This window comes from Hydra viridissima, unplaced genomic scaffold, assembly GCF_058129835.1.
Source record: "Hydra viridissima isolate aposymbiotic clone 2 unplaced genomic scaffold, HvirCarnegie_v1 scaffold_8, whole genome shotgun sequence".
NCBI lineage: Eukaryota > Metazoa > Cnidaria > Hydrozoa > Anthoathecata > Hydridae > Hydra > Hydra viridissima.
This window is the reverse complement of record NW_028324307.1, coordinates 2,258,090-2,281,718: the sequence shown is the minus strand read 5'-3', so window position 1 is coordinate 2,281,718 and position 23,629 is coordinate 2,258,090. Positions and strand designations below refer to the sequence as shown.

Here is a 23,629-nt window from a genome sequence, read left to right as displayed (position 1 = left end):
ATGTATTGTTTTTACATTTAAATTGCTTTAGTATCAATTAAATTTATTTTCATCATAAATAAGTATCAATATTTCTAGAATATGAATTTGTTAAAATTGCTATTTGTTAATTGTTAATTGTTAGAAGGTTCTTTTAGTTTTTTTAAAAAGGCGTCCAATACCAGAACCGAATTTGTGAAAATGTTCTAGAATTGAATTGTGTAAAAACTGCTTAGAATCGAAAAAGATTTAACTAATTTCTAGAATCGAATTTATTGAACGTAGAATGAGATGATCGAATATCATTAAAAGTTTAATGAAACTAAAAAAACTTTAAAAGAACCCAATTACTTTTCACTACCGAATAATTTAGCATCGAATTTTTTACAGTCGAATTTGTACAATCGATTTTTTTACAAGCGAATTTTTTTACAACTGTAATTTTAATGCATTTGTGATGCAGTTCAAAGAGGGCATAATTTTTTCAAACTGGTTTTTGTGTTAAAGGTTAAAGTGTACATGATCCTTCAAAAAAAGATCTTTATTATTTTTGAAAATAATGTATTTTTTTGTTGCAAAATTTTATGTAAACATCGTAAAATCCAACGAAGGCATGTGAAAATATATCAAGCTTTGTTTAAATTTAAAATAGCAAAATGGAATACAAAAAAATTGAAGGAGACAAACGGAAAACATTTGTGTATGTTGCAGGGGACTTTGGCTACATCAAAGATAAAGAAAACAATGGTTTTGTGTATCTCAAGTGTAAGCACCGTCATCTTTGTGACGGAAGTGCAAAAATAGTTTTGTTAACTAATTTACTTGAGACAATACATGGTCACACTTGTGGATCTAGGCCCCAGAATTTTGATCATCTTCCAGCTCTTGAGAAAATGCGAGACATGGTTTCAACTACACAGATACCTTTACGTGAAATCTACAACAATGTCATCCAGTCCTCAAATGAAGGTGTTAAGGCTGCACTTACTTTTAGAAAGTGTGAACAAATTCTACAATGTGCACGAAGAAGTCGCTACAACACAAACCCTAAATCTCAAAATGAAGCAGTTTTAAACATGTTGCAGCCCAATCCATTTTCTAACATCTACAAAGGCCTTGTAGAGTTTGAGGATCAACTAGCTTTGTTCTTTTGTTCTTCAACACTGCTGACATATTTGTCAGGTAAATCATTTTTAAGCTATAATTCATTTCAATATCAAAATGGGGGAACCTAACCTAAAATAATTGTTTATTAGTTTAGATTCCAGCTATTTTTAAATGCTAATAATTTCTCTTTTTCAGAAACCACTATCCTGTTTGTTGATGCTACATTTTGTGTGGTTCCTGCCATCTTCCATTGTGGTCAGCTGTTCAATATTTCACTGGAGTTAGGAACAATTATCGTGCCTGTTCTGCATGTCTTAATGACTGGGCGAAAAGAAGGTCTCTACGTGTTTTTAAAAAGCTTCGCGAACTTTCTCCATCTTTAGTGCCACAGACTGTGATGGCTGACAATGAAACTGCCATCGGAAACTCTGCCAAAGCTGTTTTTCCAAACATAAGAGTAACCGGTTGCAGATTTCATTATGCCCAGGCAATTCTCAAAAAGATTAAAGCCATTGGTCTACAGGTGGAATACACAAGGAAAAATGACCCAATCATCAGAAAATGGTGTCGTAAGTTTATTTCCATGTGCTTGCTACCACCCAATTTAGAAAGGCCTGAAGTTGATAAACTAAAAGCTGAAGCTAACCATCACAGTGACATTGCTGTTAAAGAAAAAATGAAAGTTTGTTCAGTATTACGAAAGGTATTGGATGCTCCAAAAATCTCCTGAGATGTTTTCTGTTCATGGCCTGCGTCATCGTACAAATCGTCAACGTGTCTGAATCCTTACACTCCAAGATGAATCGTTTAATGACAGCACACCCTGGGTTTTGGGGTTTCTTGGACGAGCTTCAACAAAATGTAAATCTTCATATAATAGTACTTTAGTGTTTTGATGCAGCAGTTGAGATCCTATCCTTAAAACTATCTTTAAAATATCAGTTTTAAATAAGTCGTCTGTCCAACGGAAGTTGAGATGCTCCAGATCCGAAATGATTCCCAACCTAGAAGAGATCTGCATCAAGATTGTCAAAGGCAGCATGAGCGCCTTCGTGGGTACGAAGAAAAGCTTGCAAGTGGTATATGGACTGCAACCAAATTTCTTGAAGCTGCATCATTCCTCTGCAACAATATGAAAATGCCAAGTGATCAGGAAGTTCAAGAATTCATTGGACAGATTAGATAATTAATTACAATTTTTAACAATAAACAAAAATTATTTACTGCAAAAATTATTTATTGTATTTATGTCAGGGGTTTGTTGTTGTTGTTTTTGACAGGTGGAGACCATCTACTAGTTAGAAGTTTTATATTAACACTTTTTTTAGGAACAAACTGTTGATGAAGAATCTCAATCAAATGGACAAGCTGCTGTGGTGGAAAGACCAATTGAAAATGTCTGCAAAGTTTGTCTCGTCAACAATCTTCAAGTTGTTATTTTTCCTTGCCGCCATCTTTGCCTATGTTAGCGATGTGCTGAAGCTATTCAAAGTAGTTCTATTAATCACTGTCCAGTATGCAGAGGACCAACAGCAGATTTTATAAATGTGTTTATTTAATGCACTATTTAACATACTATTGCGTACATTAAATTTTTAATTTGTTTAACTGATTCGATTCTATAAGATTCGGTTCTAGATGGTGGTTCTATATTATTCGACTGAAACAAGTTTTAATAATTTAACTAAAAAAATATTTTTGTCGTATTGAATAAAAGTACATAATTTTTTGTCTGGTATGGACTTGAACCACACTATTACTCTATCACTTTATTATTACAGCACCCCGATCTTAGGACTATATAGAGATGATGGTCTCTGCTGCTTCTATAATATCAGCGGCCCTCAGTCAGAAAAATAAAGAAAAATTTTGTCAACATTTTTAAAGATAAATTCAACCTTACTATTACTATTAAATCTAATTTAAAAATTGTAAACTTCCTCGACACCACACTTAATCTCCTTGACAGTACTTTTCAACCTTACAGAAAACAAGGAGATAACCCTATGTATATCAACGTCAACTCCAATCACCCACCTAATATCATCAAATCGATACCGAATATGATTTCTTACCGCATCAGTAATATATCTTCAAATTAAGAGGTTTTTGATAGAGCCGCACCGTTTTATGACAACGCTCTCAATTCTTGTGGATTTAAAGGAAATTTTTTTTTCAATCAAAACACGCCAAAACGTGATGCAGGATCTCGAAAACGAAACGTTATTTGGTTTAACCCTCCGTTTTCACTGAACGTTAGAACAAACGTAGCAAAGATATTTTTGGGTTTAATTGATAAATGCTTTCCTAAAGACCATAAGTTCCACAAACTTTTCAACCGGAACAATGTAAAAGTTAGTTACAGCTGCCTCCCAAATATTAAGAAAATTATTACTGCTCACTACTATGAATTGCGGATTCTGGCTCATTGATACTTTTCCATACTTAAGGAATTCAAGATGGCGTCGTGTTTTTAATTTTCTGCAATCATGAATTGTGTATTCTGTCACATTGTGATTTATAAAAATACCGCATTAGTATTTTTATAATATAGTGATTTGCTATAGTTAATGAATTCAAGATGGCGTCGTGTTTTTAATTTTTTAATTTTTTAATTTCTGCAATCATTTTTGTTGACTTACCTTTTTTGTGTCCTCGTGTTCTAGACCAAAGAGTTGATCATAGTCTATAAATGTAAAGCACGGTTTTATAATTAAAAGGTCGGGGTAAAATTCCATCCGAGTTTTGCAAACAGATGGGAGCAAATGTCGTCGTAAAATCTTTTCTTATCAATGGTTTTTAAAACTGAAAAATCTTCTGCACGACAAGGATGACCTCTATTTTGGAGCAGTTGAAACAAAATGTACTGAACATTCATAAAACTTTTTCTTTTTAATTCTTTCGGTTTGTCTTTTCCGTACACCAGATCGTATAAGAAAGACAAATCCTTGAAATCTTTGATGAGCTGTTCTTCGAGGTATTCTATATCGTCTCGCTTACCGACAAGCACGTAATAGATATAGTTGGCATTTTCATAATGGTTTGTATAATTGAGTTGTTTTAAAAAGATTAAAATGTGTTCTTTGGTAATGCGAGAATATTTCACATGCGTATTTTCAGAATGAACTAATAAGTTTAACGCCTTGAATTTTTTCTCTAATTTTTCAAAGACTTCTTCAGGAATCTTACAGTTTTGTTTGCCTTGATATTGTTTGATGCACTCTTGAAAATGAATGATGCGTGAGTAAGTGTATTTGTTCATCGAGTTGGATCGATCGCTGTCTTTATACGGGACAGCCGTTTCTAACATTTCTTGCTGCTCTGAGCACACGAGACAGAATTTTTTATTGCTGTCGTCCATCTCAAACTGGCTGGGATCGTTGTTGATGCAAAACTTGCATTTGGTGCGCGAGACAAGTGTCTGAGTGATTTTAATATCGTTCCACTGTCGTTGAGAAAGCGTTTCTTCCGCGATGGTAAAATATTGACGTTGAAGCTGGTTTTTTTCCTCGTCAAATTTAGCGCGATCTTCAAACGAAAGCTGTGTTTGTAAAATGTCTTGATATCGCTGAATGAGGTGATCCGTCTTGGCGATAAACGTCATTTTCTCGGTCTTGCGTTTATCCAATTCTTCTTTAGCCTCCAACAGATGTTTAAGAGCTTCATCTGACAGTTCGCGTTTGTTTTCTAAAAGAAGAGATATGGATTTCAAGTGTGCTATATCGTCAAGATTATCCTTGTCAAACTTGTCCATAATTTTTGTGTTTAATAAGACAATGCTCATTTTTTAATGAGAGATAGTTCATTCTTTTAATTCGTCATCGTATTTTCTATTCTACAGTAAACTATAGTGAAAAAAATTTTTTTAAAAATGACTTAAATAAAATTCTTTTTATATAAAATGAATGCGATATATAAAGATGATCTTATTAATATGCTTAGTGGTGAAGAGGTGAAATGTTCTACTGATAAATCTAGTCAATATATTAAATTCGAAAAAAACGTTCGAAAGCTTCCAAAGTGTGTTAAAATATCGTTTATAGAAATGATTAAAACAATACCATTAGAAGAAATTTTAATACTCTTAAAAAATTCTTTTGATACACATAATCGTATTGAAATGAGAAAAACAAAGGTTAAAGGGTTATCGAATGCTTTCTCGGTAAAAAGAATTTATCGGCATTATAATGGAGAAATTGTTGGTAATGCGAAAGCAAATTTAGATACAAGTAAAGAATAATTTTATATATCTTTATATATAAAATTTACATTTTTCATAGAATAGCACCTAAAAAGGGAATGCTATTAAAGGGTGAGTTAGGTCCGAGCAATAATCCAGATCCAATAGATTGATAGTCTTTTCCATTTTTAACAAAGAGTCCTTCACCCATAGTAGGTTTCACCCAAGGTCTTAAAAAGACTCCTGATCCTGCAGCAGTCATTTTCATTCCACTTCCATTCTTTTTCAAGTAAACGATTCCTCTTCCTGCAATTTTATCAACCATAGCAGAGCCAGCAGAAGAGCCTACTCCTGCTAACAATCCAGTGGCGAGAGCAGGAACTACTCTTGTAGCAATAGTGCTGCCTAACATACCTAGTAACGGTAGAAGAGCACCGATGAATCCACCTTCAATGGTTGAGTTGTGTGCAAGTTGTCTTTTGCTCAGTTTTAGTGTGACCCCTTTACCAGCTTCATACGCTTTTGTAATTTTTTTCAATTGCGCATGAGTGATAGCGAGAATATGTTCACCGTTCAAGTCTTGATGAGATAGTCTTATATTGACATCAGTCTTGTCTTGAATCGCTTTTTTAATTTTATCAGATTGACTTTGTGAAATGTTTAATTTTACTTTTTGGTAACTCATTTTTTAAATAAAAGAAAAAAAATTATCGTTGAACAGCGCTGCTCGTAAAAAGATCTTGAAGCACAGAGGTTATTCTTTCTCTCACGTGAAATCGGAGGATAATGTCTTCACCTCTAAAGTCGATCAAATTACCGTTTTGATCTAAAATTCTTGTTTCCATTCTTGAAATTCTACCCACCACGATAGGTAGGTATATCAAGTGGAAAGGTTTTTCGCTAATTTTGTAGCCTGGAGGAGTGTCAGGATGAAAAGAGTAAATGTCAGATGTTCTTTTTCCGTTATCATAAGATGCTCCGATCGCATCGTTTGTGATTCTGATGATGGTCACATCGTCTATTCTCGAAAGTGCTTCAGACTCGTAATAGTCAATATAACTTGTGACTTTATCCGGATTAGTCGGATCTTCTTTTTTCTCTACATAGGTATATTCTGCTTTATTAAATCCAAGAACAGGAGCTAAACTGTTATTCACGTTGAAATCTACCCAATATTTTGTTGTAGTTCCAGGTTTTCCAAATTTCAGAGTAGATCTTAAAGTCATTAGGTTTGCACCGATAACAACACCATCCTTTCTATACAAGGTTCCAACTTGTTTTTCCATTTCCTTCTGAAGATAATCATTAATCTCGCTAATTTCATACGCTCCTTCTTCGATGTAAATGGTGTAGCTGTTTGAACCAGCGTTAGGACTGTATCTGAAAACATTATTTGTCGAATTGATGTTGGTATAGCTGTGAATAGTGTCAAAGCCAACAAGGGCCATTTCATACTTTTTATTAGGTTCAAATTCGATAGGATTATCAAACTCGGTTTGGATGACGCTGTTTCTTATGGTTGGAGTTTCTTTTTTTGCTTTTGCAAGGAGATAAAATCCGCTCATCTTTTTATATAGAGTTGGGAAAATAAAAATTGTCAAATCCGCTTCGATATTTTCCACAATCCTTTTTAGAGGATAAATCAATGACGGCAAATCCGTGAGGTTGAGACCAGCAATATTTACAAAACTTTTTAAACTCTTCTATTTTCATATCGCTGGATACATGATCTTGATAAATGTGGTTTATGTTTTTAAAGTCTTGAGGAAACAAGCAAATGAAATTAGCATTTTCTCGAATGGTTTGTCTAGGCAGCATAAAATAGTTTTGAGCGAGGTAAAAGCAGTCAACGTTAGAATGTCTTCCTCGGATGTAATATTTTTCACATTTGTTTTGTTTGGTCAATTGCAAATCGTCAAAGATCATTAAATTGTTTTTGGATGAATCAAGATCTTCAGGATTAGGTACATCGTCAGCCGTTTCGAAAAATTGGCATTCCATATCCTCTGTGTTATCCCATTTTTTTGAAATTTCATTAATAACGCATTCAGGGCTTACGTTTAATTCCTCAATTTTGCTTTGAATGTTAAACAAATCAAGAATAACTTCCTTTGGCAATTTCTTCTCGAACGAGTTTTTGAGTATTTTATATTCCGGTTGAAAAAGAGATTTTCCAAACACTTGCAAATGATTATAGTCTAACCATCCAGGTCTTAAAAGTAAATTGAGTAGCAACGTTGTTTTTCCACATCCTGATTTCCCAATAATGATTCCACGTATACTTCTCGGTAAAAGCTTGTTATTTTTCCTTTTGTTTTTATTTACATTCCATGACAAATCAATCACTTCCATTTTTTATTATGTTGAATATAAAAAATGTATTGTGTCAAATGCAAAAGAATAACAGAAACGAACAACTTGTACCATTCTATAAGCAAGAGCAATAGAAATATGCTTAAAGGAACTTGTGCCGTCTGCGGAAGAGGCAAATGCAAGTTTGTTTCTGCGAATGAAGTCAATGGAGGAGACTTGGTGGAGTCGATCAACAATTTTTCAAAAAAAATAAAGCTTCCATGGGCAAAATTTCCAGGAGAAATGCACATTCCAGGAATGAATTTTGCAGGACCTGGCACAAACTTGGACAAAAGACTCACATCCACAGACATGTATCAAGAGTGGAGCAAACCGGTGGATAGAGTAGACAATGCAGCATACCACCACGATTTAGCTTACAAATATTTAAACGATGTTAAAAGCAGAAATGTAGCAGATCAAATGATGCTTGAAGAAATGAACTCCATTCCAAACCCTACTCAAAAAGAGATAAACGAAAGAAAACTGATCACTCCCATCATCAAAGCCAAAGCTAAATTCGGTCTAGGTGTATCTGTTAAAAAAAAGCACCGGAGAACCTGAAATGGACGGATCTAAAAAATCGTAGATTTTCATTATTCCAAAAAACGAGTTAAATAATTTTCTTTTCTATATAAAAGAAATGAGTTTTATTACAATTGAAAATTTTGATGAGAGTAAATTATCAGTTGGAGAAATTTACGCAGCAACCAAACCAGTAGTCTATCAAAAAGTGCCAGTAAAATATTCTTATCCAAGTGGAGATGGTCCTCTTGTATTACGATCTCCCATCTTATTTTCGTATGGTGTATGCGGGAATAAAGATCCAGCAACACAAAAATTGACTGGGTATTCCATGTCCTTTGTTTGCTTTGATGCTAAGAAAGGAAAGACAGAACAAGAAGAAAAGTTTATTAGCACAATGGAAAAGATTACTTTGTTCATTAGAGGTGAAGTAGATAAATTGTCAACCAAACTTAAAAAAGGAGGAAGAAAAAAGCAAATTAATTCAGAAGAATTGAGTATTTTAAAATATAAAGCTGATAATGCTGAATCTGCACCAGTCTTTTATGCAAAGACGTTTACTAAAAATGTGAAAGATGAAATACTCATTACTTCTGTATTTCATAGAAAGAAAACAGATCTTGATATAAAAAATGGAGTCAAAGGAGAACGTGGTAATAAAAATTTGGTCAACTCTTCTGGACACGATTTTATCAACCAACGATGTTATGCTATTGGAGGACTTAGAATTGAGGGGGTGTATATTGGTCCTTCGATTGTGTCTATTCAAGTTAAACTGGTCGAAGCCGTCATCGTAAAAAATGCATCTTTACCTCATAGCATCATGATGTGTGAAGACATGAATTTAGAGGTGAAAGAAGATGAAATAGAGCAGGATGATGAAATGTAAAAACCTTTTTTAAAATTTTTCTGAATTTTAAAAAAAATGATCAACGTTGAAGGAATTGTACTACCAAACAAACCTCTCACCAACTTTCAATTAATAGATGCTGTGAAAAAGCTCAAAATTAAAAACTTTAGAGGTGTTTTTGTGAGGGATGAATTACCTAAAAAGCCAAGAAAAAAAGAATGTGGAATTGTTAACACGGGGGATTCTAGCACAGATGGGTTTCATTGGGTGTGTTGGTATAAAGACGGTGATAAGAAATACAGTTTTGACTCTTATGCTCAGCCACCTCTTGTCGAGCTAGTTCATTATTTGAAAAGTCCTGTCTTTTACAACAGTGAAAGGGTTCAATTTGGTGATACGTCTTATTGTGGACACTTGTGTCTTTACGTCTTGAAAAAATTACAGGAAGGAGATGACTTTCAAAGCGTTGTTAACACACTTTGGTGAAAAAATTTTTTCCATCATTAAAAAATGATTGACAAATTTGGAAGAACTGAATTAGGGAGGTATTTTTATGATCCTTATTCAGCAACAACTATAACAGGTGATCTCTATGTCAGAACAGATGGAAACAGCACCATCACTGCAGATTTGGATTACAACTCTCATAAAATCATCAATTTGGGTGAACCGACTAACGCACACGATGCAGCTACGAAGAATTATGTAGATACGCATGCGTCAGGAGGAGGATCATCGATTGGAACTGCAGACTTGGATTTGAATTTTCACAAAGCCATCAATTTGAATGAGCCAACTAATTTGCATGACGCTGCCACAAAAAATTACGTTGATGTGAGTTCGAGCCAGTGTGTTAAAACAGACGGATCCAGCACCATCACAGGGATCATCGACATGAACTCTCACAAGTTGATCAATGTGAGCGACCCTACCGCTTTAAAAGACGCAGCGACAAAAGGGTATGTAGACACCAAAGTCTCTTACAACACTATTTCATACACTGACATTAACATGACAGCTCATAAACTAACTAATTTAGCAGAACCCACATCAGCTTCGGATTCGGCTACGAAAAATTATGTGGACACGCATGCTTCAAGTGGAACGACTGTTGGAAATGCAGATTTGGATTTGAACTCACACAAATTAATTAATGTGACTGATCCAGTCAACGCGCAAGATGGAGCAACAAAGAATTATGTAGACTTATTGTTACAAAAATCGAGTTTGACCAGTGTCGTTCCAGGATCTAGTTTTACCAGTTTAGGATTCAAGTCTCAGACAGTTGCAGCATTAACCACTTCGCCAGTGTTTGCGTTTTCTGGAAAATCTGGAGTACTGAGAAGATTGTGGCTGGCTTTATACAGCTCCTCTGGCACGAATATTCCCGGTCAAGTTTTTATTCGAATCTTTACTGACGGAGAAATCAATGTAGGGAATTATGCAGAAACAACGGAAGGAATTGGAGTGGATCAAACAGGACTTGCTACCGATTTGCTTTTCTCACCATTGGGAGGAGCTTTTTACGCCAACTCTTTGCAGGGATGCAACATGTATAACACCACTTCCTTGGGAGGATATTTCACGTTGGACATGCCTTTCAGAAACGACGTCTCCATTCAACTGGTGAACAAAAATGCAACAGCCATCACGTACTGGATTCAACCGTTCATTTCCACACTTGCTTCCATTCCTGCAACCATCCCTCTTTACAAGCTGTACTGCAGAACGTTTCGATATTTGAACACCACTTATGGCAGTGAATACGTTTTGCTGAACACCAGCGGAAAAGGAAATGGTGCCTCGTTGAAATACATCAGGATGCACGTCATTGGCGCCTCTGGAAACTGGTGGGAGTCCAGAGTTAGAATGTACGATGGAAATCTACCTCCAGGTAACGGTACTGTACTCACTCCTTGGACACCGTACAACACCAACAATTACACGTATTTTCCAGGATATGACGGTGACAGCACATGCATCTTTTCCTCATCCGGACTGGAAGATTTTTATTTGTCGTCATGGAACGGCTCAAATGTGACTTCCTTCAACAACAAATCGACTGGACTGTTGTATCAATCCACTTCATCCATCGGCTCTACATCTACCATCTCTTTTTACAGAAATTTTGGAGAAGCAGATTCTATGCCTACTGTCGCAGCTGGTAGAAGACTCGTTGTCACGCTCAACTCTGGTGATGCTCAAGTTGGTCAATCCGGAAGCTTTTACCTTCTTCTAGGACAAGCCTATTATTACGCTTAAAAAATCGCAGATTTTCCACGGTTTCAAAGAAACTAAAAATCACTAGTGATTTCCATGAGCCTAATGTACAGATAAAAGAAAAAAATTGAAAATGAGTTAAATAAATTTCTTTTCATATAAAAAATAACAATGAGTATGTCAGATAATGAATTTTTAGAAGATCTCTATGAAAGCGAAGACGATGATAGTTTTGTTGCTGAGGATAGACCTAGCAATTGGTATATGTTGGTTGACCCTGAAGATGATGATCCAGAGGATAGACCTAACAATAATATTGAAGCGAGTGCAAACAGACTTATATTTGTTGACGCTGAAGATGATGATGATCCTGAAGATTTGCCTTACAATGAGTCTATGTTGGCTGACCCTGTAGTTTTAGATTACAATTCGATGAGTGTTGAAGAACAAAATGAATATGATGATTATATATATAATGAATTTTTACAAGATATGCGTAATGAAACGGGAGCAAACAACTTCACCATTTACATTGGAGATGATGATGATGATGATGAGAGAGAACATATTATTGGACCACGTGAAATAATTATTAGACGACTCAGAACTACAGAGGAGGATAGAATAAATAGATTAAAGACTGAAGCGTTGATTGAAGGTTTTCAAAAGGATGAATATAGAGTGTGTGCTTCTGCTGCTTAAACATTTTTTAATTCTTAAAAAAGAATTAAAAAATCAAGATGGATTATCTTACGAATCTAAAAAAATTAATTTTTTTGTGATAATAAAAATGGAGAATCATGTGAATAAAAAAATTTTTTTTAATAACGACCGAAAGGCTCGTCATAAATCATATCTTTTTTTCGACAAGTATTTGAAGCATCCTCCTGTAAAAGTGGGAAGTAAGTATGAAATATTTGCTCAAAAAGACATCACACTACTTCGTCTGAGTTATCAGAAATTAGATTTTATGTTTGGAATAAAACTTAAAAGCGGATTAGCTTTAGTGAATTTGAAAGAAAGCATAAAATCTAAATTGGATTATTTCAATAACATCAGGATGCTATCAGAGCCGGTGGATAATGTGATTATGGATATTTATAGTAACAGCAAGTCGGATGTTATTATTAAAAAAGGAGAAAGTTTAGGCTTTGTCAATTTCATTAATGAGTGAAAAAAAATATTTTTTTTGTAATAAAAATGGAATACAATTACGATGCTAAATCTAAACTTTATCCAGGTCTTCCAACAGCTCCTGCAGATGATGGACACATTTACCGTCTTCAAAAAATAAGCGAGGTTCAAAAAGAGATGGACAACGAGAGGAAAAAGCGAGTGCATCTCAGCAAAAAGTATCATCGCGCTTTCAGAATCATTTCTTTTGTAGACTCTACGTTGCAAGCAGGTGGTGTTGCACTTGGAGTTGTTGGAATTGGAACTTTGAGCACCATCGCTGCTGCTCCTATTGCGATTGCGTGTGAAGGTGTGGCTATTGGAATGGGGTTTTTATCCATTGTAGGAGGACAAGTCAACAAAAAACTAGCACTAAAAGCGGAGAAGCATGAAAAGATTAAAGTGTTGGCCGAGTCGAAATTGAATACCATCAACAGCCACATTTCAAAGGCATTAGTAGACAACATTGTGAGCGATTCAGAGTATGAATTGATTTTAGACGAGCTTCAAAAGTTTAAGAGTCTGATGAAAGAAATAAGAACTAAAACAAAAATCAACATTGACGAGATAACTAAAGAGTCGTTGATCCAAAAAGGAAGAGAAGATGCAATAAAAGCGTTCAACAACATGTTTAAAAAATCATAGATTTTCCACGGATTCGCAAGCGAATCTAAGAAATCGTAGATTTCCATGGGATTCATAGAATCTAAGAAAAATTAAAGATCTAAAAAACAAATATAAGTCTACGTTTAAGTTTTTTCTTGCGTTTTAAAAAAATGCCCTTTTTTAAAATAACAGATCCTAACAAGAGAGATGAAATTGTGAAAGAACTTGTTGAAAGAAGAAAAAGAATCTATCAAGATAGTTTGAATGAAAATATTTATGATGCTAATCTTCAGACTGATTTGAGCAAGCTTTACAAGCCTCTGATTGAAAGCAATGAGAAGACGTTCAAAAAGATAAAATCAGAGGTTAAAAACGAGGTTAAAAAAGAGGAGGAGGAGAGCATCAAGCAAGAAGCGCCTTTAGAGTCGTCTATTTTTCCTGAGGATGATCAGTTGTTTGATCTGAACGCAAGAGCTGAATTTAAAAGAAGCTTTAAGAACAAGTTTGAATTGAGCAAAAGCGATGGTCAATATACGATTGGAAAAATGGAGGTGATGTTTGAAGGAAACGATATGATTGTTGGAGGCGAAAGGTATGAAGGAACAGAAGGTCTTTGGGATCTCATGACCAATCCAAACGTTTCAAAGAACGTGACAGCAGAAGATGTATTTAATTACTCGAAAATTTTAGTAGAGAGTGAGGCTGTAAAGTCGGATGCGAGACACAACAAGCCTAAAGCAACAGAGGTTGAGAAATACAATAAATTCATCATACCTATTGAAAGCAGACTTAAAGAAAAAAAAGGTCATGGTTTGATTATTCTTCCGAGCGATCCAAATGCGTTGGTGGAAAAACTTCAATTGAGCATCGCTGCATGGCATGCTGGAAATAAAGAGTCGAGAAATGTAGCTGTTTCCATATGCGATGAGCTGTTGAGGCAGAATAGGATTAATAAAGACGAGTACAAGGCTATCATGGCGTATATCGATATGAAATAAAAAAAATCTTTGGAAATAAAAAATGATCGTTTATAGAAATAGATATGTTAAGAAGCATATTGTTGGTGGAAGTGGAATCATGGACACGCTTAAGAATTTCTTGAGAAGAGCAGCATCTTCAAGCGCTTCAAGAGCAGCATCTACTTTGGCTAATAAAATTGCAAAAACTGAACTGGGGAGAGAAGCCATCATGGCTACTAAATCTGCAGGGAAAGAGCTAGCTTCAACAGCCATTTCCACTGCTAAAGATGTTGCTATTGATAAAGGTAAAAAAACCATTGAGAAATTGTATGCCAAGACTGGAACTCCAAAGCCAGCTGCAAAGAATGATCTCAGTCTTAAAAGCAAGGAAATTATTTCAAGCATTGTTAACAAAGCAGCGGCAGCAGCACCACCAGTTATAGATGAATATTCTATGTTTGGATCAGGATTGTCGAAGAACAACGTGATTAGAATACAAGACTTGGTAAAAAGAGGAAATGGGCTTTTGATTGCATGAGGATGTAAAAATTTTTTTTCTTTGATGTATAAAAAATGGCAAATTCCGATGTTTTAAATTTTACAGAAGAGATTATTGTGGATGAAGAAATTGAGAGATTCGAGTTTCACGAATACGAGCCTGTGAATAAGAATCTAAACGTGGATGGAGAAATAAGAATCAATATTGAGCAGCAAGATTTGTTCACGCTTCCATCTGAGGCATACCTTTTGGTTGAAGGAAGACTTTTAAAAGCGGATGGAACTTCCTACGCTGATGCAGATGTCGTTACTCTTGTTAACAACGGTATCATGTTTATGTTCAGTCAGATTTCTTATCAGTTGTCGAATCAAGAGGTGGAGACCGTTTACGAACCTGGACAAGCTACCACCATGATTGGATACCTTAAATATCCAGTAGAGTTCCCAGTGTCTGAAGGAATGAATCAGCTGTGGCAAAGAGACACAACAGCTTTAGCAGATCTTGTCAACAACTCTGGATTTAAAGCTAGACAAGACTACATCATCAAGCAAACTGAAGAAAAAGGAACGTTTTCGTTTTGCATCCCTTTAAAACACATTTTTGGATTTTGCGACGATTACGATAAAGTGCTCTATGGATTTAAGCATACACTTGCTCTTGTGAGAAAAAGCGATAGTGATGTTATTTTTAGAACAGAAGCAACAGCTGCAGGAAAAGTAGATCTAACTAAATTATCTTTGTTTATGCCTCATGTCACACCCTCTGTCGCAGCTAGCAACAATCTTTACAAAATCATTGAATCAAAAGTAGATGTTCCATTTTCGTTCAGATCTAGACAATGCGACACCATCGCTGTTCCTGTATCCAACAACTTTAGTTGGAGGCTAAGCGCAAGATCTGCTAGTGAAAGGCCTAGGTATGTTGTTGTCGGATTTCAAACCAATAAATCTGGAAGTCAAACAGAGAATCCTGCAGTCTTTAATCACTGCGACTTGAAGAACATATATGTCACTTTAAACAGTGAAAGGTATCCCGCTGTGGATTACAATTTAGACTTTAATAACAACAAATACTCAAGAGCTTATAGAGATGCTTCTAAGTTTGACAATAGACTTTATGGAACAAACGAAATTATAGCTCAACCCAATATATCTGCTATGAATTATAGATACATTTGTCCTCTTTTTGTTTTTGACGTAAGCAAGCAAGCTGAGAGGTTAAAAACTTCAGTGATAGATGTACAAATAAAAGCGACATTCAATGCAAACGTTCCTGCAAACACTCAAGCCTTTGCCGTTCTCATTTCCGATAAATTGCTCAGACTTAAATCAGATGGAAGCAGAATGAATGTTGTTTATTGAAATGTTTTCAAAATAATATTTTTTTTTTAAATAAAAAATGAGATATACGAAAAAGGATTTGAAAAAATTACTGAAAGAAAACGGAATTTCCAAAACGTCAAACAATAAAATGTCTCTCATGATGCTTGCGATTGAAAACAACTTGATTGATAAAAACATATTGATTAAAGACGTGAAGGAAGATCGACCTGTGGGTAGACCGAAAAAGGATCTAAATCTGTTAAAAGAAGAATAAAATGATACAGTTTTTTCCATTTTTTCTAGAATGTAGTATCAAAGAGACTGACATAAATAAAAAAAGACATCTTGAGCTTCTTGCATTTGGAAAAACAGGTGTGTTTCGCGAATCTGTTTACGTCACTGAAAACGGAGATTTTAATATTCCAAAAGAGTACAGTGATGGAGAGAGAGACAAGCTTTACCGACTTGTATGGAGTGGTGAGACTGAATATTCACGAATGGAAAAGAAAATCAAAGATCATCTCAGTACTTGGAAAGGCTTGCCTAAAGAAGAAAAGTTAAGAATGATTGACAAGTATGTGCTTGGTTTGGATTGTGATTTCGAGGAGAAGAAAAAGATTTCTGGAAATCTAAAAAGCGCAATTTTAAATCATTCGCTTGGTTCCAATGACATTGTGTATGAAAACTTTAGAATAATTTTCATCAATGACATAAATTTTAAAAAATCGAATTTGATTTAAAAAAAATCTTTACAAATAAAAAAGATGACATACACAAGAAAACTTTTGAAAAAATTGCTGAAAGAAAATGGGGTTTCCAAAACGTCAAACAATAAAATGTCGCTCATGATGATTGCTGTTGAGAACAACTTGATTGATAAAGATGTCATTTTGGAAAACTCAAAAGAGGTGAGACCAGTGGGAAGACCTAGAATACATGAGAAAAAAGAAAAGAAACCTCTCGATCCAAAATATGCTAGACTTGGTTTAATTAGAAATAATCCTTTACATTTGAAAATAACTCATGTGGATACTGGTGAGGTGGCTGAGTACAAGTCTGCTTACGAGACTCATAAAAAGACAGGACATAGCTGGCAGTACTTTGAATGCAGAAATGGAAAAGTGATAGATGGTTACAAATATGAGATTTCTGGAGGTAGAAAATTTTAAATTTGATATATGTCAAATTTAAAAATTGAAAATGGCTTAAATAAAAATCTTGCACTATTAAAAAATGGAAAACAAAACGTTGAAAGAATTAAAAGAAATTGCTAAAGAGCAAAAAATAAGAGGGTATTCTAAAATGAGAAAAGGTGAGCTTATAATGACTTTGCAACCTTCAAGACCTGTAGTAAAACCTCCTATTGCTCCGAAACCAGCAATCATTCCACCAAGACCTGTGGTAAAGCCTCCTATTGCTCCAAAACCAGCTCATTTGCAAAGGCCTATCCTTGACGAACCTGTTTCAGATTTAACACCTGCTATAACACCAAAACCAGTCATTCCACCTAGACCTTCATTTTTTTCAAGTCTGACGTCGGCTGCAAAAAGTGTGGCGTCGTATGTTAAAACTAAGTTTAATGATATTAAAGAATGGATAGAACCCTACGTTCCTGAAGTAGTCAAGAATCAGGTAAGCAAAGCAGCGACCAAAATCGATGAAAAAATAAAGTCTATCAAATCGCTTGTATTAAAAACAGAGTATAAACAGCCCTTGCCAAAACCAATTAAAGTAAAGTTTAAAATGACTGAACATTCAGCAGAGGGTTCTGTAAGACAATTTTCTTATAGACCTTCTTCTCAATACCAAGACCTCGCATCCTTTTTTAATTTGGTGAGAGAGTCTGCCATTCAAACCATGGAGGGGGAAAGAAACACCAGAGTAAGAATTATTTTAACGTGTGAAATGAAATCTGTAAGCATGATGACTGGTGAAGAAGTGACTCGAGAAGCGAGCTTTTCATCAAGATCAGAGATTGTTCTAGCGACTACGGATGTAAGAGAGCTCATGGGTGAAATGGAAGGAAAAGTCTTGGAAAATAGTGTTAAATACAATGCTTTAGGATCTAATAGTATCCTGTCTAAGATTATAAGGATGGACATTAACTTTACTGATTACGAACCTATCAGCGGTTCTTCCTATATTGAACTGTCTAAAGAGCTGAAAGACAAAAAGGCGATCATCAACATGGAAAACAAGGATGATCAATGCTTTAAATGGTCAGTCGCTCGAGCGTTGAATTTAAAAAATAAAAACAACGAAAGAATCGATGAAGACTTGGTTCTAAAATCAGAAGAGCTGAATTGGGATGGAATAGAGTTTCCTGTTAAGCTTAATAAAATCGATAAGTTTGAGAAAAATAATCCTGACATTAGCGTGAACGTCTTTGGGTATGAAAATGAAAAACTTTACCCTTTGCGAGTATCTGATTTTACAGATCGAAAGCACTGTGTTGATTTGTTGTTTATTTCAAACGACGACACTGACCATTACTGTCTCATTAAAAGTTTGAGTCGGTTATTGTCTACGCAAACATCAAAAGGTAAAAGAAAACAACATTATTGCAGAAATTGCTTGCAAGGCTATGACCAGGAAGAAAAGCTTCAACAGCATCAACCTTATTGCTATGACAACGATGCAGTAAGAATCGAACTTCCTAAAGAAGGGACGACGGTTCGGTTTAAAAACTATCAAAGGAGTATGAAAGTTCCATACGTTGTCTATGCTGACTTTGAAAGTTTCATCCAACCTCTTAACACTTGCACACCGAATTCTAAAGAGTCGTACACCAGACAATATCAAAAGCACGTTCCAAGCTCCTTCTGCTATTATATCAAATGCTTTGACGATAGCCTTTACAAAGGAGAACCAGTCATGTACACAGCTGAAAGCGAAGAGGATGACGTAGCTCAAAAGTTTATAACCATGCTTGAAGCTGACCTTATAAAGATTCTTGACAAGATTGATATAGTAAAAAAGAAAGTGGTAACGGATGAGGATGAAAAGAATTTTAAGACTGCAACCCTGTGTCATATTTGCGAAGATGATCTTAACAGTGACAAAGTGTGGGATCACTGTCATTTAACTGGAAAGTATCGAGGAGCTGCTCATAACAAATGCAACTTGAATTATAAACTTCCAAAATTCATTCCTATTATTTTACATAATTTGTCCGGTTATGACAGTCATTTGTTCATCAAGAAATTAGGTGGGAAATTAAAATGCATACCCAACAATGAAGAAAAATATATCAGCTTCACAAAAAGCATCAAAGTGAGAGAATTTACTGATAAGAAGGGTAAACTTCGTGAAGTATGGAAAGAATTAAGGTTTATTGACAGCTACAGGTTCATGAGTTTCAAGTTAGAAGATCTAGCTAAAAATCTAAACAACGATCAATGCAAAAACGTTGCTCAATATTACTCTGGAGAAAAGTTTGATTTATTAAGAAAAAAAGGAGTTTACCCTTATGACTGGGTGAACTCGATTGAAAAGTTCTCCGAAACGCAATTACCTCCTATTGAAGCATTCTATTCCAAACTAAATGATGAGGAAATAAGCTGTGAAGACTATGCGCATGCGCAAAACGTTTGGGATGTATTTGGATGTAAAACGTTTAAAGATTATCAAGAACTGTACAACAAGTCAGACGTTCTGATACTTGCTGATATCTTTGAAAATTTCAGAGACGTGTGCCGTACCTATTACAAGCTTGATCCTGCTTGGTATTATACCTCACCTGGTTTGGGTTGGGATGGTATGTTGAAACTCACTGGAATTCGGTTAGATCTTCTGTCTGATATTGATATGCTTAATATGATAGAAAAAGGGATACGCGGTGGGATTTGCATGATCAGCAAACGACATGGAACTGCTAATAACAAATACATGAGTGATTATGATCCTTCACAACCATCGAAATTCATTCAGTATTTAGACGCAAATAATTTATATGGATGGGCTATGTGTAAGCCTCTTCCTTTTAGAGGATTCAGATGGATGACTGAAGATGAACTTTTAAATTGGAAATCCATGCCTTGTATTCTCGAAGTCGATTTAACCTATCCCGAAAGCCTACACGATTTACACAACGACTATCCTTTAGCTCCTGAAAGACTAAAAATTAATAAAGTGGACAAGCTGGTTCCCAATTTAAACAACAAAGAAAAATACGTCATTCATCATGAAAACCTAAAGCTCTATGAACGACTTGGATTGGTCACTACTAAAATTCATCGAGGTGTCACCTTTGAAGAAGAACCCTTCATGAAACAATACATCGATCTCAACACTGGATTAAGAGCAAAAGCTAAAAACGAGTTTGAAAAAGAATTTTTTAAACTCATGAATAACTCTGTCTTTGGAAAAACCATGGAGAATATTCGAAAGCATGTTGATATTAAACTCATCACCACAAGAAAAGAAGTCTTGAAATTGTCAAGAAAACCTAATTATGATAGAAATACCATTTTTGATGAAAACCTTACTGCAGTTCATATGAAAAGAACAAAACTCTTTTACAACAAGCCTGTTTACTTAGGACTAAGCGTTCTAGACATAAGCAAAACTTTGATGTTTGATTTCAATTACAACTATATCAAACCTAAATACGGAGATCGCGCGAAACTACTCATGACCGATACTGACTCGCTCATCTATGAAATCGAAACGGATGATTTTTATCAAGACATTTCTGACGATCTTGAAACCAAATTTGACACGAGCAACTTTTCTAAAGACCATCCTGCTATTGAAAACGTTGGGTTTAAAGTAGGGTTAAATAATAAGATTATCGGCATGTTCAAAGACGAGGCTGGTGGAAAACTAATTAAAGAGTTTGTAGGACTTCGTCCTAAGCTCTACTCTTACAAAACCTATGAAAAAGAAGAGAAAAGATGCAAAGGGGTTAAAAAGAAAGTCGTTGATAAACGCATCACTCATCAAGATTATAAAGACTGCTTATTCAGTGGAAATGAAAAGCTTGCAGCTATGAACGTTATCCGATCTCATCAGCATAACATTTACACCGAAGAGATCAACAAAGTCGCACTCAGCGCTAACGATGACAAAAGAGTCATTTTGGAAGATGGAATTCACACCTTAGCCATTGGACACTACAAACTAAAACCGTGCTTTACATTTATAGACTATGATCAACTCTTTGGTCTAGAACACGAGGACACAAAAAAAAGGTAAGTCAACAAAAATGATTGCAGAAATTAAAAATTAAAAAATTAAAAACACGACGCCTTCTTGAATTCATTAACTATAGCAAATCACTATATTATAAAAATACTAATGCGGTATTTTTATAAATCACAATGTGACAGAATACACAATTCATGATTGCAGAAAATTAAAAACACGACGCCATCTTGAATTCCTTAAGTATGGAAAAGTATCAATGAGCCAGAATCCGCAATTCATAGTAGTCTGCTCATAACAAAAGAATTCTATCTAATACTGCTGACAATAATAGCCAGTCATACATGCCCACTAAATGGAAAATGCCTTAAGAAAAACCTTATTTATATTTGCAACGTAAAAAATCAGCAGCAAGAAAAGGGGCATTATTATGTTGGGCTCACTGAAAAAACCTTTAAAGACAGATGGTATAAGCATAGGAATTCTTTTCGTTATGAAATTAAGGCTAACTCCACCGAACTTTCTAAATTTGCATGGGAGTGCAAAAGTAAAGGTTTAGAACCCATCCTTACGTGGAACATTCTCGATCAGGCAGAAACATTTAAACCTGGTGGCAATTACTGTAATTTGTGCTTGACCGAAAAGTACCACATTATTACTTCGGAACTAGATTTGCTCAATAAACGAAGCGAACTAATATCAAAGTGCCGCCATGAAAATAAATTTTTAAAAAAAAACTTTAATACCATCATAGCAGACACTCCATAGCACTTTTTTTGTATTTTTCGTATTTTTTGTCGTTACGTTTTTTAACGGTTTATAACATATATATATATATATATATATATATATATATATATATATATATATATATATATATATATATATATATATATATATATATATATAACTATAAGAAAATTAGATGACTTTACCTTAGAGTATGTGTGTACGGTTAAAATCTTTAGAAATGGTTATTTTAAAAAATTATTTATTGAAATGTTCTTCTTAAAATCAACTACCGTAGTGTGACCTAACAAAGTCCTATGCTTTAAGAAAGTCCTAATTTAAGAAATGACAAATTTCGCATATATAAGATAAACGATTGGGGAAAATAACTTAGTAATTTTAATTAGATATCTAGTTAGGTAAAAAAACTAAATTTTTTTTTCTAGATTTTTTATTTTACATATACGAACATTGTCATTTTTTAAATTAGGACTTTCTTAAAGCATAGGACTTTGTTAGGTCACACCACGGTACTATGTTAAGATTTGTTTCAACAAGAAATGCGTAGAGGTATTCAATGCATTCAAAAGACCAAACTAGTGTTTTGTAAGCGTGTGCAAGCAATCCGCGTTTGGGCCTAAGCTTAATCAACTTTATACAATTGCATTTTTGAAATATAAAAATGTTTGTTTGATTGTGAGTTTTTAGTTATGAGATCTTAAGTGAAGCTGCTGCTCTAGGCAACAGTGTGTTAAAAGATCTTGGTATCTTTGTCGAACTTGTTTAAGTTTTTGCTTGCAGTCTGCTTTAGAACATGATATTGTAATTCGTACATTGGTTGTGATGGTGAAAATGATGAGGGTGGTCTAATTCACAGAAATAAAAAACAACAAATAATTTTAAAAAGAAAAGGCAATTTATTTGAAAAAGTTTATCAGATTAGTTTTACTATAAAATTGGAAAAAATGAAAAGTAGATACCTAACACAAAGAGACATTTTATATATAATATATTATTAATATATCATTTCTCTATAGAGAAAATTTAGCGCTGTCTGCTTAAAAAGCAGACAGTGCTAAACTTTCACAATACAAAAATGTTGATTCTTTGTTGGCAATGGTTTTTGAAAAACAATTGGTTAGAATTTAAGAAATCAAAGAACTTAACTGAAATTCCGAAAATTTTAAATACAACATCAAAAAAGGATCAAAACTTTGGATAAAAGGTGGTAGACCACTAATAAAAAAAAATCCTTCAAAAATTACATTTTAGAAATTATTTTTATATAAGTTGATTAAAATTTACATTTTAATGACAATTTTTGTTTTTTATTTTTTGATTATTAAATGGCTTGAGAAATTTGGTCCCAAAAACCCCAAAATAGGGTTATTTCGTTGCGGTAAATATCTCAAAAACTATGTATGGTATCAACTTGAAATTTTTCAGACTTGCTTTTAATATAAAAAAAAAGATCCTGTACCAAAACAAAAGAAAAACATTAAACAGTTTTTTTTTTTAATAAAAAAAACACTTCGAAAACAAAAAAGGGGCATTTTTGACCATATTTGGACTTTAATATCTTTTTATGGAGTTATCATAATGCAATAAAAGTGGTAGGGGACATCCATAATAACTGAAGAAACAACTCCTGAAAATTTTATGAAAATCGGTTTAGAGAATCAAGAGATAATTACCGCAAAGTCGTGAATTTTAAAGAACTGAGAAAAACACATTTAAACAAAAAAAAAAAAATTAAACACTTCAAATAAACCGCATTGTTAAAAACTGATTTTTAATAGGGTTAGCTTTATCTTTGCATAAAACTAATATGAAATTCGTAATCTACGATAATTATATTACTTAAAAACTTTAAAATTGAAAAAATGGTTTTTTTGATTTTTAATAGTGGTCTACCACCTTAAACAAGATATTACGCTTATTGGTTTAAGAAATGTTGTTTGTCTATTCCCAGAACACTTTCTA

At 34.3% G+C, this 23,629-nt stretch overlaps 1 protein-coding gene and 2 pseudogenes across 2 annotated transcripts; all 3 read left to right on the top strand.

The window, feature by feature from the left end:
• Nucleotides 1-635: 635 nt before the first annotated feature.
• LOC149884490 (uncharacterized) lies at nt 636-1,888 on the top strand (annotated as a pseudogene). The gene is made up of 3 exons (XR_016454616.1): nt 636-1,161; nt 1,282-1,739; nt 1,790-1,888. The product of XR_016454616.1 is annotated as an uncharacterized LOC149884490 (transcript).
• Nucleotides 1,889-2,062: 174 nt separating this feature from the next.
• On the top strand, nt 2,063-2,718 carry LOC149884489 (uncharacterized; annotated as a pseudogene).
• Nucleotides 2,719-14,779: 12,061 nt separating this feature from the next.
• On the top strand, nt 14,780-15,811 carry LOC149884488 (uncharacterized). Its single transcript, XM_090094496.1, has one exon. The coding sequence runs from the start codon at nt 14,780-14,782 to the stop codon at nt 15,809-15,811; it is 1,032 nt and encodes a 343-aa protein (XP_089950622.1).
• Nucleotides 15,812-23,629: the final 7,818 nt, after the last annotated feature.